General features: G+C 51.9%; 7 protein-coding genes across 7 annotated transcripts; 4 read left to right on the forward strand and 3 right to left on the reverse strand.

The window, feature by feature from the left end:
• Positions 1-381: 381 nt before the first annotated feature.
• On the reverse strand, positions 382-1587 carry N7462_008576 (60S ribosomal protein uL30; the record flags this gene model as incomplete). The annotated part of the gene is made up of 4 exons (XM_057080291.1): positions 382-841; positions 904-1070; positions 1279-1390; positions 1544-1587. 4 exons carry the CDS (start codon positions 1585-1587, stop codon positions 382-384), a joined length of 783 nt encoding a protein of 260 aa, XP_056930619.1.
• A 263-nt stretch (positions 1588-1850) lies between these two features.
• N7462_008577 (uncharacterized protein) lies at positions 1851-2030 on the forward strand (the record flags this gene model as incomplete). Its single annotated transcript, XM_057080292.1, has 1 exon — positions 1851-2030. One exon carries the CDS (start codon positions 1851-1853, stop codon positions 2028-2030), a length of 180 nt encoding a protein of 59 aa, XP_056930620.1.
• A 325-nt stretch (positions 2031-2355) lies between these two features.
• On the forward strand, positions 2356-3197 carry N7462_008578 (ESCRT-II subunit protein SNF8; the record flags this gene model as incomplete). Its single annotated transcript, XM_057080293.1, has 2 exons — positions 2356-2828; positions 2888-3197. 2 exons carry the CDS (start codon positions 2356-2358, stop codon positions 3195-3197), a joined length of 783 nt encoding a protein of 260 aa, XP_056930621.1.
• Positions 3198-3649: 452 nt separating this feature from the next.
• On the reverse strand, positions 3650-4904 carry N7462_008579 (TDA10 family protein; the record flags this gene model as incomplete). Its single annotated transcript, XM_057080294.1, has 5 exons — positions 3650-3804; positions 3868-3983; positions 4059-4082; positions 4151-4653; positions 4752-4904. 5 exons carry the CDS (start codon positions 4902-4904, stop codon positions 3650-3652), a joined length of 951 nt encoding a protein of 316 aa, XP_056930622.1.
• Positions 4905-5701: 797 nt separating this feature from the next.
• Positions 5702-8540, forward strand: mfp (putative peroxisomal multifunctional beta-oxidation protein (MFP); the record flags this gene model as incomplete). Its single annotated transcript, XM_057080295.1, has 3 exons — positions 5702-5857; positions 5927-6154; positions 6225-8540. 3 exons carry the CDS (start codon positions 5702-5704, stop codon positions 8538-8540), a joined length of 2700 nt encoding a protein of 899 aa, XP_056930623.1.
• Positions 8541-9033: 493 nt separating this feature from the next.
• N7462_008581 (E3 ubiquitin-protein ligase) lies at positions 9034-11566 on the forward strand (the record flags this gene model as incomplete). The annotated part of the gene is made up of 2 exons (XM_057080296.1): positions 9034-9045; positions 9182-11566. The coding sequence occupies 2 exons, from the start codon at positions 9034-9036 to the stop codon at positions 11564-11566; spliced, it is 2397 nt and encodes a 798-aa protein (XP_056930624.1).
• Positions 11567-12105: 539 nt separating this feature from the next.
• N7462_008582 (MFS-type transporter sphD) lies at positions 12106-13695 on the reverse strand (the record flags this gene model as incomplete). The annotated part of the gene is made up of 2 exons (XM_057080297.1): positions 12106-13554; positions 13681-13695. 2 exons carry the CDS (start codon positions 13693-13695, stop codon positions 12106-12108), a joined length of 1464 nt encoding a protein of 487 aa, XP_056930625.1.
• Between the last annotated feature and the right edge of the window lie 965 nt (positions 13696-14660).

The following is a 14660-nucleotide window of genomic DNA, read 5'->3' on the forward strand; positions in this document are numbered from 1 at the left end:
ACTATTTAGACCATGGGCAACCGGGTCGACGCTTGGGCCCACAGTGGCCTCTCATGGGCCCAAACCCTAGTGTTTGGGGTTTCCATGTTCGATTGGTCTTCAATTTTTTTTTTCATACACTACCAGTCTACCTCGAGGGGACTGACACTAGAAAATCACCTGAAACTACCCTCAAATACTGGTGCATGAAGAAGTTGCGGGTTGTCTGAAGCATTGAATTACCGGAAATCCTAGACTATCGTATCGCTAATTTTGACCAGATGTACACAGCCCGTGTGCAGAACAAACAACCCGTAAAAGACATAAATAATTTTGTTTTTTTAATTGAGGAACTCCATTTCACATGAAACGCCCCAAGAGGGACCCCGTAAAGAGAGAAATCTAGTTCATCTGGCGGATGAGACCGTTGATGTTCTCCTCACGGTTACCGGTGTCACCACCCTCGATGTAGTGCTTGAACTTGCGGGTGCGGAAACCACCAGTGGGGTTGGACAGCTTGAAGGGCCACAGGAAGTTGTTGGCCTGCTTGAAGTTGGGGCCAACGGTGTAGATCTCGTGGATCAGATCCTCCATGCAGACAATGCCGTACTTGCCGAGGTGCTCCTCGATCAGCTGGTTGTCGGTCAGGGCAACGCGCATCTTGTCAACCTTGCCGTAACCGCGCTTGTACAGAAGCTCACGGACGGACTTCAGGTTGGGGTAACCGTAGGCAATGTAGGGGTTGACAATGGTCAGCATCTCCTGGGTGGCCTTGGTCAGGCGGACGAAGGTACCGCTGTTAATCTGGAGCAGACGGAGGAGCTGCAGAATCTTGCGGGGCTTGGGAGCAATCTTGTTGATACTGTAGGGGATAGGATTAGTTGTCGGCTGCAAACAGGTCGGATAATTCAATGGTTGACATACCCCTTGATACGGACAACGAAGACCAGCTTGGGCTCGTCATCAACGTAGAAGTTACCCTCCTGGCGGGCAGCGCGGGCCAGGCGGATCTTCTCACGCTCAGCATCGCGGTACTCCTTGACGTAGGACTCGGCGCGCTTGAAGATGACACCACGCTTCTCCTTGTTGGCCTAAATGGAATCTCAAGTTAGCAATAAGATCCCTCAATCACGTTGGTGATTTAAAAATGCAGATGGCATCAACAGTGTATCAGCCCCGAAAGATGGTTAACAGGCGACAGCATTGACCTTTTGGCCTAGTCGCGTGGTTGGTGTTGTCATCAGATAGTTGGATGTGAGGGAAGGAGAGGTTCTGGGTTGAAAAACATGTGATACGAACCTGCTTCTGCTTCTCGGCCTCAGCGCGGCGCTCAGCGCGGGCAGCCTCCTGGGACTTGCGCTTCTTCAGGAGGGTCTCGGGGACGAGGACCTGGTCCTGGGAGGGAACGGAGCTGGTGGAGGTTAGTATAGTCTGTCCGCATGATCATGACTTGACATGAAACAATCCGCCGAGTGTCAGAACTGCAGCATAGAGCGCCACATTCTCAACTGGGAAGATAAATAAAACAAAATAACTCGACGAAATTTCTTTAGTCAGTGAGGACCATAACCAGATGGGCTTCACGGTTGATCCACTTCCCATTGGCATGTTTCAGCGCAACATTTGAAGAGATTTTCAACCACCCGAAAAATTTTTCCAGCCATGTTTGTCCTCATCCGACAATACCCCGAACCGAAGTCCAGGAACAATCTGTTGACGCTGTTCGTTCCATATGGGCAGTGACTGCTTTTACCGCATCAAAAGCACCGGATACGATAGCTGACAACAATAGTTTTGGAGGAGAAGGCGTAGATTGCTTTCAACCTCAACACTCCGCACGCCTTCATCCTCTCAACTGGGCCGATTCTGAAATGCGAAGGCACGTCGTCAAGGTCACACGAGCAGGAGGAAGGCACCGGAAGGATCGAGCTGGTGCTCAGCAGCCATCAAGTGAAGTCGATGGCCGTAGCATCTCCAGCGAGAAGGACGACTATACTGCAACCTCACAATCTCGAAGGATTGCTACAGTCAGTGGAAAGTTCAAGGGATAGCATACGTAGGAGTAGGGGCCATTGCGAAGGTCCTGAAGGTCGAGTTGTCGGCGAAGGTTGTCGGGGGAAAAGTTCGAGCAGAAGAACCACGAGAGAAAAGAAGAATTCGCTTGTGGGTGCCGGACCAATCTAGCCTATTACGGACTAGCCTTCACAATTACCACACTAACCAATTCGGGGCACATGCCCTTATCGCGCTTGATTAGGGCTTCTGGCTTATCGGCTTATCAGCTTATCAGATGACTTCATCTCGTGGCCTCGCCGGGCCATCCAAACACCCCTCCGCCGCAGCTCCTCTCACCGATTACCACAAAAGCCAGCCATCATGTCACGCCGTGGTGTCGGCCTTGGTGCCTTTGTGAATCGCAACCAAACGACGCAGTCATATGCCACTCATGGCGCTAACCTACGTTCCACGCATCTGGCGTCCCTCCAGACTCAGCTCTCGGTCTTCCAGTCATTACTTCATACGTTCGCTCTCGAGCACAGTTCTACCATCAAGTCCAATCCGACTTTCCGGGCAGAATTTGCGCGCATGTGCAATACCATCGGAGTTGATCCTCTTGCTGCTAGTAATATCAAAGGCAAAAATGGCCGACGAGGGCTGGGTGAGGGGGGTAGCTTCTGGACTCAGATCCTCGGGGGAGACATGAACGACTTCTACTTTGAGGTTGCCGTACGTGTAGTTGAACTTTGTCGCGAGACGAGGGGTGAAAACGGTGGCTTGATTGGCGTGGAAGAGTGCCTGAAGCAAGTAGGCAAAGGGAAGGCAATTGGAAGTGGACTAGAGGTTACCGAGTATGCTCGCCTTTTTGTGACGATCCAGCTGTGCATGACTAACTATATCGCCTTCATAGGGATGATATCCTCCGCGCTGTCCGTTCTCTCGAGCCTCTCGGCTCTGGATTCTCTATCGTTCATGTTGGCTCCAAACAATATATACGATCCGTTCCAAAGGAGTTGAACACTGACCAGTCGACCGTACTGGGGGTCATTCAAGTCCTGGGATTTGTGAGCGTCTCAATGCTGCGGTTGAATCTGAATTGGGAAAGGGCCCGAGCACAAACTGTGGTTGATGATCTGCTAGCTGATGGCCTCGTGTGGCTGGATGCACAGGGCCCCGAGAAAGAATATTGGTCCCCTCAAAATCTTCTGGATGATAGTTGATGAAGATTATAAGAACAGTCAATATTTCCATGACTTACCGAAGATAACATGGAATATATTATCCCGACAAATGTGCATCGGCAAGTGTGGTTCGGTATCAGCCATCTGAAGCTGACCATCGCTGGATCTCTCCCGCTGGCAAATGAAGGAGTATTACTTGTCATCTCTTGCTACGAACTGTGTTCAGCGGATCCAGCGGATTCCATGGAAAAAGAGCACGATTTGGGTGCATAAGCGAGCTTCCGGCCCAAGCCTTTTCTTTTCTTGGATTATCTACGACTGGCTAAATGACAATTCACAGACTGTGCGCTCTAGAGTACCTATAGAGCAAACAATGAGATATACTCATAGGTATAGACGCTGCACTCGCCTGTTACGATGTGGAAGAATCTATGTATCCACGGAAATCATTGCAACTGATTGAATGCACTGGAGCAACTTGCAAGTGTGGATTAAACTTGCAATACGTTCTGAACCCTGCGATTACGGTCAACGACCAATCGAAGCTGTCTCCCTTGCCAATCTGGCGTCGATCCTACGGAGGAAGCGCGAGGCTTGAAGACTCCATCGCGAAGGGTCTCCGTGAAGAGCTCGTAAGATGGAAAATCTGCGATGACAATTGTGAGACTTGGCATTTTAAAATATCTCCAATCAACCTCAAATTACTCACAGCCATCGACGAAATGATTGACCTGTTCCTCGGTCATTCCCGTGCCTCGAGCAGCTCGCAAGGTGCGCTCTTGCTCCTGGCGCCATTCATAAACGAACTGGAGGTCCTGGGCATCACTGGGGTAGCAACTTAGCAAGACAAATTTCAACATAGAAAATCAACAGAAAGAGAATCCAATGGCCCATACTCACATATGGATCAAAGCATCCAGTTTGCTGCGATTTCGCGTTAGCCCAATTCCTAACCCTCTCCAATTGAATATAATTTGGGGGCCACAACGTACTCGGTCAGAGAATCATATTGTTTCAATGCCTCGTTCACCGTCTGGACATCCTCGAGCTTGACATGACCCAATCGTCCATGATAGTCCCCGGTCTCTTTCTGTCTCACCGCAGCCTCCCATTTCGCACGCAGCGTTTGGTCATCCCAGGGGCGGAATCCGACGCACCATCCTTCGAAAATGACGACCTTGACCTTCTCTTGTCCATCGGCGTTGACCGTCTTCCAATGCGACCTGGGCACGCGATCGCCCTGGCCTCCGAAGGCGGACTTGTCATATTGTGGAATTGCCGTGGGTTGCTCGGCCGCAAGAGATGCGAAGACCTTTTCGCCCAGCGCCAGATCATGCGTCGCAGGCTGGCCCCGATGTTGGAGCAGTGGGTTTGTGGGATGAGCCTGGGCGAGGGCCACCTGGTCTGCGTGGGTGAGATAGATGTCGTCCAGCGACAAGGTCACCACGGAGAGGGAATACGGGGTCGACTGTAGCGTATCCTGCAGGGCTGACACCTAGATGACTGATCAGTACATTCCTCGGGGAAATTGAGCCGACGATGTTGTTCCTCGGCAGCACGGCCTGATCGAAGCCGACCGGACCGTTGACTTACCAGGACGGTCTTGCCGGCGCCCTGGACGCCATTGAGCCCCATGAAAAACGGCGGGGTCCTGCCATTGGCGTGGTGCCGTCCGGTATGGATGCGTAGCCGTTCAAGGAGGAAGGGAATGCAATGTTGCGACTTGTCATCCACTATTTCCGGCATGTTGGAGGCTCTCGAGGGTCAATTGCGTTCCTTTACGGGTGGTGCTCTGAATCTGATCGGTTACGGTGGCCGGCAAGTTCTCCGATCGGGAATCTGGGGTGCTTTTAGGCCCCGCGGGGTATCCTCTCTACGCGATTCTATGGCTCCTCTCGGGCGAGATGTCGAGGTCAAGGTTGACCGACCAACAGCACCTTTTAGGCTCATGGTTTACGCGCATGGATCTGCTCCAAATATCTTTGAGGAAAGTCTCGACGCATTTTTGTTTTGTAAAAGCACATGGCGATGACGTTGACTGTCACATGTCTGAGTCAGCAGCGGTACTGTGCGCCGGTAACACTGTACAGGGTGCCGCAGAAGAGAAAGAGAGGTACCTCAGCTCCCGGAGGAACCCTAGTGCCTATTCGGGAATGCAGCGAGTCTCAAACCGGGGGCCAGGATGAACCGGTGTCGAGCAAGTAGCATAAATTACCGGTTGAATATGGTCTCCATCATGCGACCGTGCTTTGAATACCAGCCTTAACCGCCGGGGAGCGTAAAGTACGCCGTAGCTGAGGATGCATTGCAAGCCATTGGCCCTGGATCGTCGGCATGTGAAGGGACCCCCATCTGCCATGTAACGATACGTACCCCATTTGTTACCGACCAAAACGTGCCGAGGTCCCCCAGACCGACCTGCTCCCGCCTACCGAGCTGGTCTTAAACTCCCCTCTTCTCCATCTTTTCCCCTTCTTCAACTTCTAGTTCTTCTACCCCATAGACTGAACTAGTCGGAGCTCTCTACTGCATAATATATCGGGATGTCCGAACTACGCTTCGATAACCAAACGGTGGTCGTCACCGGCGCCGGCGGCGGTCTGGGGAAGGCATATGCCCTCTTCTTCGCCTCAAGGGGCGCGAATGTCGTCGTGAATGACCTCGGTGGCTCTCACAAGGGTGAGGGCAAGTCATCAAAGGTATGCGTTCGTCCCGTCTATTTGTCTGCATGATCCTCTACTAAACTCTTCCTTTCCGCCGATCCGCAGGCTGCTGATGTCGTGGTCGAGGAGATCCGCGCCGCCGGTGGTAAGGCTGTTGCCAACTACGACAGTGTCGAGAATGGCGAGGCGATCATTGAGACCGCCATTAAGAACTTCGGCCGCGTGGACGTGCTGCTCAACAACGCCGGTATTCTCCGGGATATTAGCTTTAAGAACATGAAGGATGCGGATTGGGATCTGATTAACCGTGTTCACACATACGGCGCATACAAGGTAAGCTTGCATTCTGGAGATGCCCCAATCCATGCATAAATATCAGACTAATCAGATGGTTCCCTGACAGTGTGCTCGTGCTGCTTGGCCTCACTTCCGGAAACAAAAGTACGGCCGCGTTATTAACACCGCCTCGTCCGCTGGCCTCTTCGGTAGCTTCGGCCAGGCTAACTATTCGGCTGCCAAGCTCGGCCAGGTCGGTTTCACAGAGACCCTGGCCAAGGAGGGTGCGAAATATAACATTATTGCCAACGTCATTGCCCCCATTGCAGCGAGCCGTATGACTGCCACTGTCATGCCCCCGGATGTCCTGGAGAACCTGAAGCCCGACTGGGTCGTTCCCTTGGTGGCCGCTCTGGTCCACTCTTCCAACACCACCGAGACTGGTGGCATCTATGAGGTCGGCGGTGGTCACATGGCCAAGCTCCGCTGGGAGCGTGCCAAGGGTGCCCTCCTAAAGACTGATGACTCTCTGACTCCCGGCGCTCTTGCCCGCAAGTGGAACGAGGTCAACGACTTCTCTAAGCCCGAGTACCCCAACGGACCCGCCGACTTTATGGGTTTCTTGGAAGATGGTCTGAAGCTGCCCAGTGCTCCCAAGGGTGAGGAGCCTGACTTCAAGGGTCGTGTCGCCCTGGTTACCGGCGGTGGTGCTGGCCTCGGCCGGGCCTACTGCTTGCTTTTCGCTAAATACGGTGCCTCGGTTGTTGTTAATGATCTGATGGACCCCGAGCCTGTTGTTGAGGAGATCAAGAAGATGGGTGGCAAGGCCGTCGGAAACAAGGCCAATTGTGAGGATGGTGATGCCGTCGTTAAGTCTGCTATTGATGCCTTTGGTCGCATTGACATTCTGGTCAACAATGCTGGTATTCTGCGTGACAAAGCCTTCACCAACATGGACGACAACCTGTGGAATTCGGTCCTCAACGTTCACCTGCGTGGTACCTATAAGGTGACCAAGGCTGCCTGGCCCTACTTCTTGAAGCAGAAGTATGGCCGTGTTGTCAACACTGCTAGCACCAGCGGTATCTATGGTAACTTTGGCCAGGCCAACTACGCTGCCGCCAAGTTGGGTATCCTTGGTTTTTCCCGCACTCTCGCCATGGAGGGTGCTAAGTACAACATCAAGGTCAACACTATTGCTCCCAATGCTGGTACCAACATGACCCGTACCATCATGCCCGAGGAAATGGTCCAGGCTTTCAAGCCCGACTACGTCGCTCCTCTGGTTGTGCTTCTTTGCTCCGACGCCGCCCCCGAGCCCTCCACCAAGGGTCTGTTCGAGTGTGGCAGCGGTTGGTTCGGCCGCACCCGCTGGCAGCGCGCTGGCGGCCACGGCTTCCCTGTGGATGTCAAGCTGACCCCCGAGACCGTGGTTTCCAAGTGGAAGGAGATCACCAACTTCGACGACGGCCGTGCCGACCACCCCGAGGATGGCCAGGCCGGTGCCGAGAAGATCATGGCTAACATGTCGAACCGAGTTGGTGGCAGTGGCCAAAATGAGACCCTCGCCAACATTGAAAAGTCTAAGACTCTGACCACTGAGGGCACTACCTTCAACTATGAGGACCGGGATGTCATTCTCTACAACCTGAGCGTGGGTGCTAAGCGCACCGACCTGCCTTTGGTCTATGAGAACAGTGACAACTTCCAAGCGCTCCCCTCCTTTGGTGTGATCCCCTGGTTCAACACCCAGAATCCCTGGAACATGGATGACATTGTCAAGAATTTCTCCCCTATGATGCTGCTTCATGGCGAGCAGTACATGGAGGTCCGCAAGTTCCCCATCCCCACCACCGCCAACACCCTGACCTACCCCAAGCTCATCGACGTTGTCGACAAGGGCAACGCCGCCATTGTCGTGTCTGGCTTCACTACCAAGGATGCTAAGACCGGCGAGGACCTCTTCTACAACGAGACGACCGTCTTTATCCGTGGCAGCGGTGGCTTCGGTGGCTCCCCCAAGCCGACTGCTGTCCGGCCCAAGGCTGCCACTGCCGCCTACAAGGCACCCCAGCGCAAGCCCGACGCCGTCGTCGAGGAGAAGACCTCCGAGGAACAGGCTGCTCTGTACCGTCTGAATGGCGACCGCAACCCGCTGCACATCGACCCCGAGTTCAGCAAGGTCGGCGGCTTCAAGACCCCTATCCTTCACGGTCTGTGCTCGCTGGGTGTTTCCGCCAAGCACGTGTTCGCCAAGTACGGCGCTTACAAGAACCTGAAGGTTCGCTTCGCTGGTGTCGTGCTCCCTGGCCAGACTCTCCGCACCGAGATGTGGAAGGAGGGCAACACTGTTCTCTTCCAGACCACCGTTGTGGACACTGGCAAGCCTGCCATCACTGGCGCTGGTGCTGAGCTCCTCGAGGGTGCTAAGGCCAAGCTGTAAAATATGGAATTTGAATGCCCAGTTGTGAAGTGATATACCATGACCTGTGAGCTGGGATACTCCGGTCAGAATGTAGCCTCTTGTTTGTATATACATAGCTTTCTGTTGCTCTTGTTTTCGAATCATATGTCTTTTCGTATTCAAATTTTCAGATCTCTTAAGACCCCGTTCAATTTTCTTTTTCCATAAAGTTTTGTAGATCTTCCAGGAACTTTTCTTCGGAAGCTTCATTATGGGGCCATTCCTGCCACTCCCTAGCATCGCGCATTGGCATCGCATCGCGGGACAAATCCTTGCCGACTCGCCCCGGCGCAAGGGAGGCGAAGGTCTATATTAATATAAAAGAGATGCACCCATATGCTGTTCAAGAGAACTTTGAGATCCGAGCGATATTATTAGAATAATCGGGTTCCACAGGGTGTCCAAAAGTGTTGAGCTTCCACTACTTGACCCGCATTTCCCAACCGCCGAGTGGACAACGTAGGCAACAAAGATGCCGCTGGTCGTCCGTCTTATGTAAACCACACGCTTCGCGATCCTTCATTCTTCATTCCTCCCAACGACCAAGACAACCTTGGCAACCCCCAAAAGTCCCTCAAACAAAATCCACGCCCTGCTGCTGCAGATCAACGATGTAGCAGTGCCTCGCTCGCTCCCATAATGGTGCTTTCGCTGCCGGTTCCCGGCTTCTTCAAGTCCTCCACTTCCCCCCACGCCCCGCCGACGGCACCGCACCGACTGCCCACTCCCACCGTCACCGCGGCTCAACCTCGGCCTCAGCCTCTTCGTCTAGCTCGTCGTCCAGTCGAAATATCTGGAACTCATCGTCAGGGACTGGCGGGGCTGTGACTACGTCCTCTTCGCCAAATAGCCATTCGATCACACTCGAGGCCCTCCGAAACAACCCATTCGGCAGCACGTCACGATCCCGCTCGCTCCAGCAACAAACTTTCCGCCCTGCAGAGGATTTGGAGCGAGAATTAGATGAGTTGAACACGGCGTTGGAGAAGCTTGTGCGGATTTTCCCGGATGTCAGAATCGAGGTCTTTCGAGAGCTGTTGACGCGCTTTGACGGGCTCAGCCGGCTGGAAGTTTGCGTCGATCAATTGGTCCGACACAAAGAGAAATGGGTGGAGGGCCGATGGAATATCTCCGAGGACCAAAACAAGAAGGATGAACAAGCCAGGATTACTAGTGACGATACAGCTGATGGTAATCTGGTGCCCGCCGACGAGCAATTTCGATCCGAAGACTACAAGGCGGCAGTCAGATCATTGCTAGCGAAGGAATTCAGCGGCTTGGGTAGAAGCATGATAGATGGAGTTTTGGCAGAGGCGAACTTTAGCTACTGGCGCGCGCGGCCGATTTTACGCAACCTTTCTCGTCGAACTTGGCGAGCCACTTTCAACAGTCTTCTTCCTTCCTTCAAACGCAAGAAGGACCGAGACGAGCATCCGCTCCTGGCATGGCAGCGACAGCCGGATGGTGAAATCCTACCCCGACTCAAAGACACGGGGTGTGCTGAGTTAGACAATGAACTACATGCAGCTCTTCTGGCCCCACTCCTAGACCAAAGGCGCGAAAACCAGGAAACTGAGGATTACCAATTTGCGCTGGAGCTCAATGAGAGGGAGGCTATCGCAGCCTGTGCGTTGTATGAATGCGAGTGCTGCTTCGCGGATGTCACCTTTGAGCAGATCGCAACATGCTCCTCTAACACCCACATAATCTGCTATCATTGCATCCAGCGCACTGTCCATGAGGCGCTGTTTGGCCAAGGCTGGGGGAAATCCATGGACCTAGAACGTTCCACATTGAAGTGTCTTGCTCCATTATCCGTTGGCGCTTGCGATGGATGTCTGCACCCGGAGATTGTACGGCAAGCCATCCTACTCAATACTGCTGGTGCTGAGACGTTTCGCAAACTCGAGGATCGACTGGCATCAGAAGCACTCATGAAGTCTCAATTGAGATTGGTACGGTGTCCATTTTGCTCGTATGCTGAAGTGGACCCTGTTTATCACCCATCTACGCGTGGCATCCGCTGGCGGGTGCGCCGTGACGGGGACCTTATTCCGACCATTTTGATGGCCGTCCTCATTTTGGACCTTGTTCCTCTTCTAGTTCTCCCTCTTCTTATCCTACTGCTTTTTAATCCCTCTGCCGTCGGTGCCATATTCAAAACTTCTATCCGCCATCTCTGCCTCAAGATCCGTCTCAAGCGGTTCACTTGTGCCAACACGTCCTGTCGAAGAGTGAGCTGTATGACATGCCAGAAAGACTGGCGAGACCCGCACGTCTGCCATGAGCCACTTCTGCTGGACCTTCGTGCCACGGTGGAGGCGGCGCGCACGGCCGCTGTGAAGCGTACCTGTCCGCGCTGTGGCCTCTCCTTTGTCAAATCCTCTGGCTGCAACAAGCTCACCTGTGTTTGCGGATACTCAATGTGCTATCTCTGTCGGAAGGCACTTGGCCCGCCAGTGCGTCCAGTCCCACTACGCCGCGGCTTCGACCGACCTCGTCCACAAAACCTAGACGCCTACGATGGCGGTGCGGACGGGCCCGACGAAGATGAGGAAGGGGCTGGCAATGTCTTCGACGATGAATTCGAAGAACCCGAGGGGTACAAACATTTCTGCGAACACTTCCGCATCAATCCTGGCTCCCGCTGCTCGGAGTGCAACAAGTGCGATCTCTACCAAGCTGAAGACGAGGAAGCCGTTGCCCGGCGTGCCGGTGAAAAAGCCGAGCGCGAATGGCTGCTGCGTCAGGGTGCTATGTCGACTTCAAGCAACCCTGCATCGGCGATGGCCCTGCGCAATGTCAACCAAGACCTCTCCGCAGGAGCAGACACACGCACTAATGCGCGGAGGGCCCCTAATAGCCTCTGGGACTTGCATTTGCCGCCGAATAAGCGGTGGTCCTACTGGTTAAGTGATGTGTGGGCCGACGGCCGATGGAAATTAGAAGCCCAGGTTTTGGTAAACTGGATTGTGGAGCGAGCCATTGTCATCGAGGAAGTGTGACATTGTCCACAATCCCTATTGCCAACCTGTTTTCTCCGTGTTGGATTTGATTTGCAATTCTGGCGCCCTGTTGTCTAGCGTTCCGGGACGCTAAATTGTGGCTTCCTTTGGACCGGAACTGGCGTTATTCGTTTTTAATTTGGAATTTATTTGGACGACGTGATGACCGATATGACATTCTTTCTTTTGACGCATGGCGGATTTTCTGATGCTTGGCTTCCTATCATGAAGTGATAGTTTTAACTCTCTTTGAAATCAAAATGCCTCTGATCTCTCCTCATCTAGAATCGCTTCCATGCCTTTTGACATCCTGTTTTCATCATGATACCCTTCGATACACCAGTAAGAGCAGTAGTAGTGCCATATGAACCAAAGGCTCCTGTAAAAAGATTGTAAATTCACAAAATGGACTGCCAAGTACTATCTCCGTGATGGGAGCTGAAAATTGTTTATTATCTACTATGATACATTATGAGAACTACAATATACTTTCATTCCACAACTTGGGATAGGTTCTCTGTGCCCGTGTCAATCAGCAATCAGTCTTCAAACCGCTGATTTCCAAGCTTCTGCTTGCTCAAATCAATCTCGTCTTGAAACATTGAAGTCAACAAACCAAGCACACTGAATCCTGTCATAGTATAAAAAATTGTCTGGAAGCACTTTCGATAAACCTCCAGGACTTCCTCGAGTGTTTCAGTGGGAATATCCAGTGTTCTCAAACTTTCAATAAAGGAGACAGAATTGGACGCATCTTTGAGCGGTGCCAGCGGGCCAGTGAGTTGCACGGCAGAAACCACGATGTATTTCGAGAAAACGGTCTTAAAAATTGTTGAGCAGATGGTGAACCCGATGACTCCTCCTAACATGCGAATCGAGAAAAATAGTCCGATTGCCACGCCCGTATCATCGACATTGACACTCGCTTGCATAGGAAGGGTGTTGAGACGGAGCAGGGCAATCCCCATACCCCATAATATTGGTAGTCCGTATCGGATAGATGATGATGATCCTATATCAAACAGGGCAAGTAGACCGGTTCCCAGTGTTAGAATGATCCATGAAATTCGGAGAACCCATGTGTACCCTCCGAATACAGGAACGAGCAACATTGAGACAGCGGCAAATACCACGCTAATGATGACAGTTGGTAATAGAGCGACTGCAGATAATATTGCAGTCTCAAGTTCCACAGATTGATATAGCAACGGTAAGTACTGTAGGAGAGAAACCATGACCACTCCATGGAGGAAACCTCCAGCCAGTGTCATACTTGCAGTTTTGGATCCAAAGATACGATGCGGAACGATAGGTGCCTCGGGATATTTTTCGTAGAACACAAATATGACAAGAACGATAACTCCCAGAAGCAGAGGAAGAAGGGTCTGCCACGCACCCCAGGGGAACAAGGAGCCCGCCCAACTGAGAGGTAAAGCGAAAAGACTAATACCAATAGTAACGAGAGCCATGCCAATCCAGTCCAAGCGCTTCAAGTTCCCGAGTAGTGACGTGTCAAGAGGAACCGGTCGTAGCTTAAGGAAGAAAAGCAGAAGAGGCGTGCCAATTCCTAGAAAGGGTAAGTTTATCCATCCGATCCACCTCCAGGTAACATAGTTAGCGAAGAGCGCGCCAACCGTAGGCCCAAGAATATTTCCAATAGCCATTGGAATGGCCATCAGACCAATGTATTTCGACCTTTCCTGCAGCGTTGTCATATCCGCCAGAATGACCGACGCAAGAACGTCGATTCCCCCGCCGCCGAAGCCTTGAAGAACTCGGCCGGCGATTACATTATTCATATTCCTAGCAACAGCGAAGATAATAGACCCCAAGAAGAAAAATGCCATGGAAATGTATAAAGGGACCTTTCGGCCAAATGCGTCTGAAACACTCGCCCAGACGGGTTGCATGATAAGACCACATAAAGTATAGGATAAGCTCGCCCAGAAGGACTCTAGACTTTGACCATTAAGGTCAGCGGCAATTGTCTAAGAATGATATTAGCCTTGAGACGACAACGAGATACCCAAAGCTCGAATAGCGAAGAATGGAATTGTTGCTCACGGGCAGGGCAATGCCCAGGGAGGTTGCGTCTATTTGGAAAACGAACGCACTAGTGGCAAGGCCATGAAAGAAAGTTTGAATGCCAATGATTTCTTTCGCTCTGACTTGATTTCTTCTCCGGCAATTGCTTCTTCAGGGATTGGTTTTTCCCCTGTCCCTGCTCCTTTTTGCTCGATGTTCGATTTTGCTTCTGGATCTAAGGTGCATCAATTCTCTAAAGGCACATCAATCGAGAGTGATCTGTCCTTCAAGACGTTCTCCCCTGTTTCTGGTGATTTAGATGAGCTCGGTTTTCTCCACTGCGAAATAGGATCCGGTTTGCTGCACCCGATCACCGCCTGACAACCTTCTTTGAGTTCTGGACCCTGTTGCTAAGACGCTAGCGCATAAAATTGAGTGCAGTTTAATCCACCACGGTGGGCTTTTTCCCCGATGTAATTGACAATCTCAATGTCAGTATCCAGATTAATACTCCACGAAATAATATTAACACATATGACCGGTTACGGGGTTCAGCCTATCTGGAAATCGAGGTGGGGTTGACCGGCATTTAATGGAGGAATATCTGTTCAAAAAAATAGCCAGCAAGGCATAATCTGATAATCCATTTGAGCTGACATGTAGTAACCTAGAACGTCGTTACCCCGCACCCGACATCTTCCCCTGAATCGCAGCAAACTCTTCACTTCTGAAAGTATGGACCAGGCGATCTCGTTTTATGGTTCGAATTCGGCATTGCAGGTGGGAATCAATCATGGTCCGATCACCGCTACGTTTCCTGCTCCAGGTAAATTACAAGTCTTTATCAATAAGGGCAACAGTATTGATCTTTCTATAGATCTCGATGACAAGCTGCCCATGGTGCATGAGGCTGCCTTCGGGTCATACATGGATCAGCATGAGGATGAATGTCTTCCTGGGACGAGAAATAGCATACTCCATCAAATCAGAGAATGGGCTTTCTCACCGCAAGGAAAATGCATGTTTTGGTTGAACGGGATGGCGGGAACAGGAAAATCGACCATCTCTC

The sequence above is a fragment of the Penicillium macrosclerotiorum genome (assembly GCF_028827735.1).
Source record: "Penicillium macrosclerotiorum strain IBT 26536 chromosome Unknown utg000008l_segment0_segment0, whole genome shotgun sequence".
NCBI classification, from domain to species: Eukaryota; Fungi; Ascomycota; class Eurotiomycetes; order Eurotiales; family Aspergillaceae; genus Penicillium; species Penicillium macrosclerotiorum.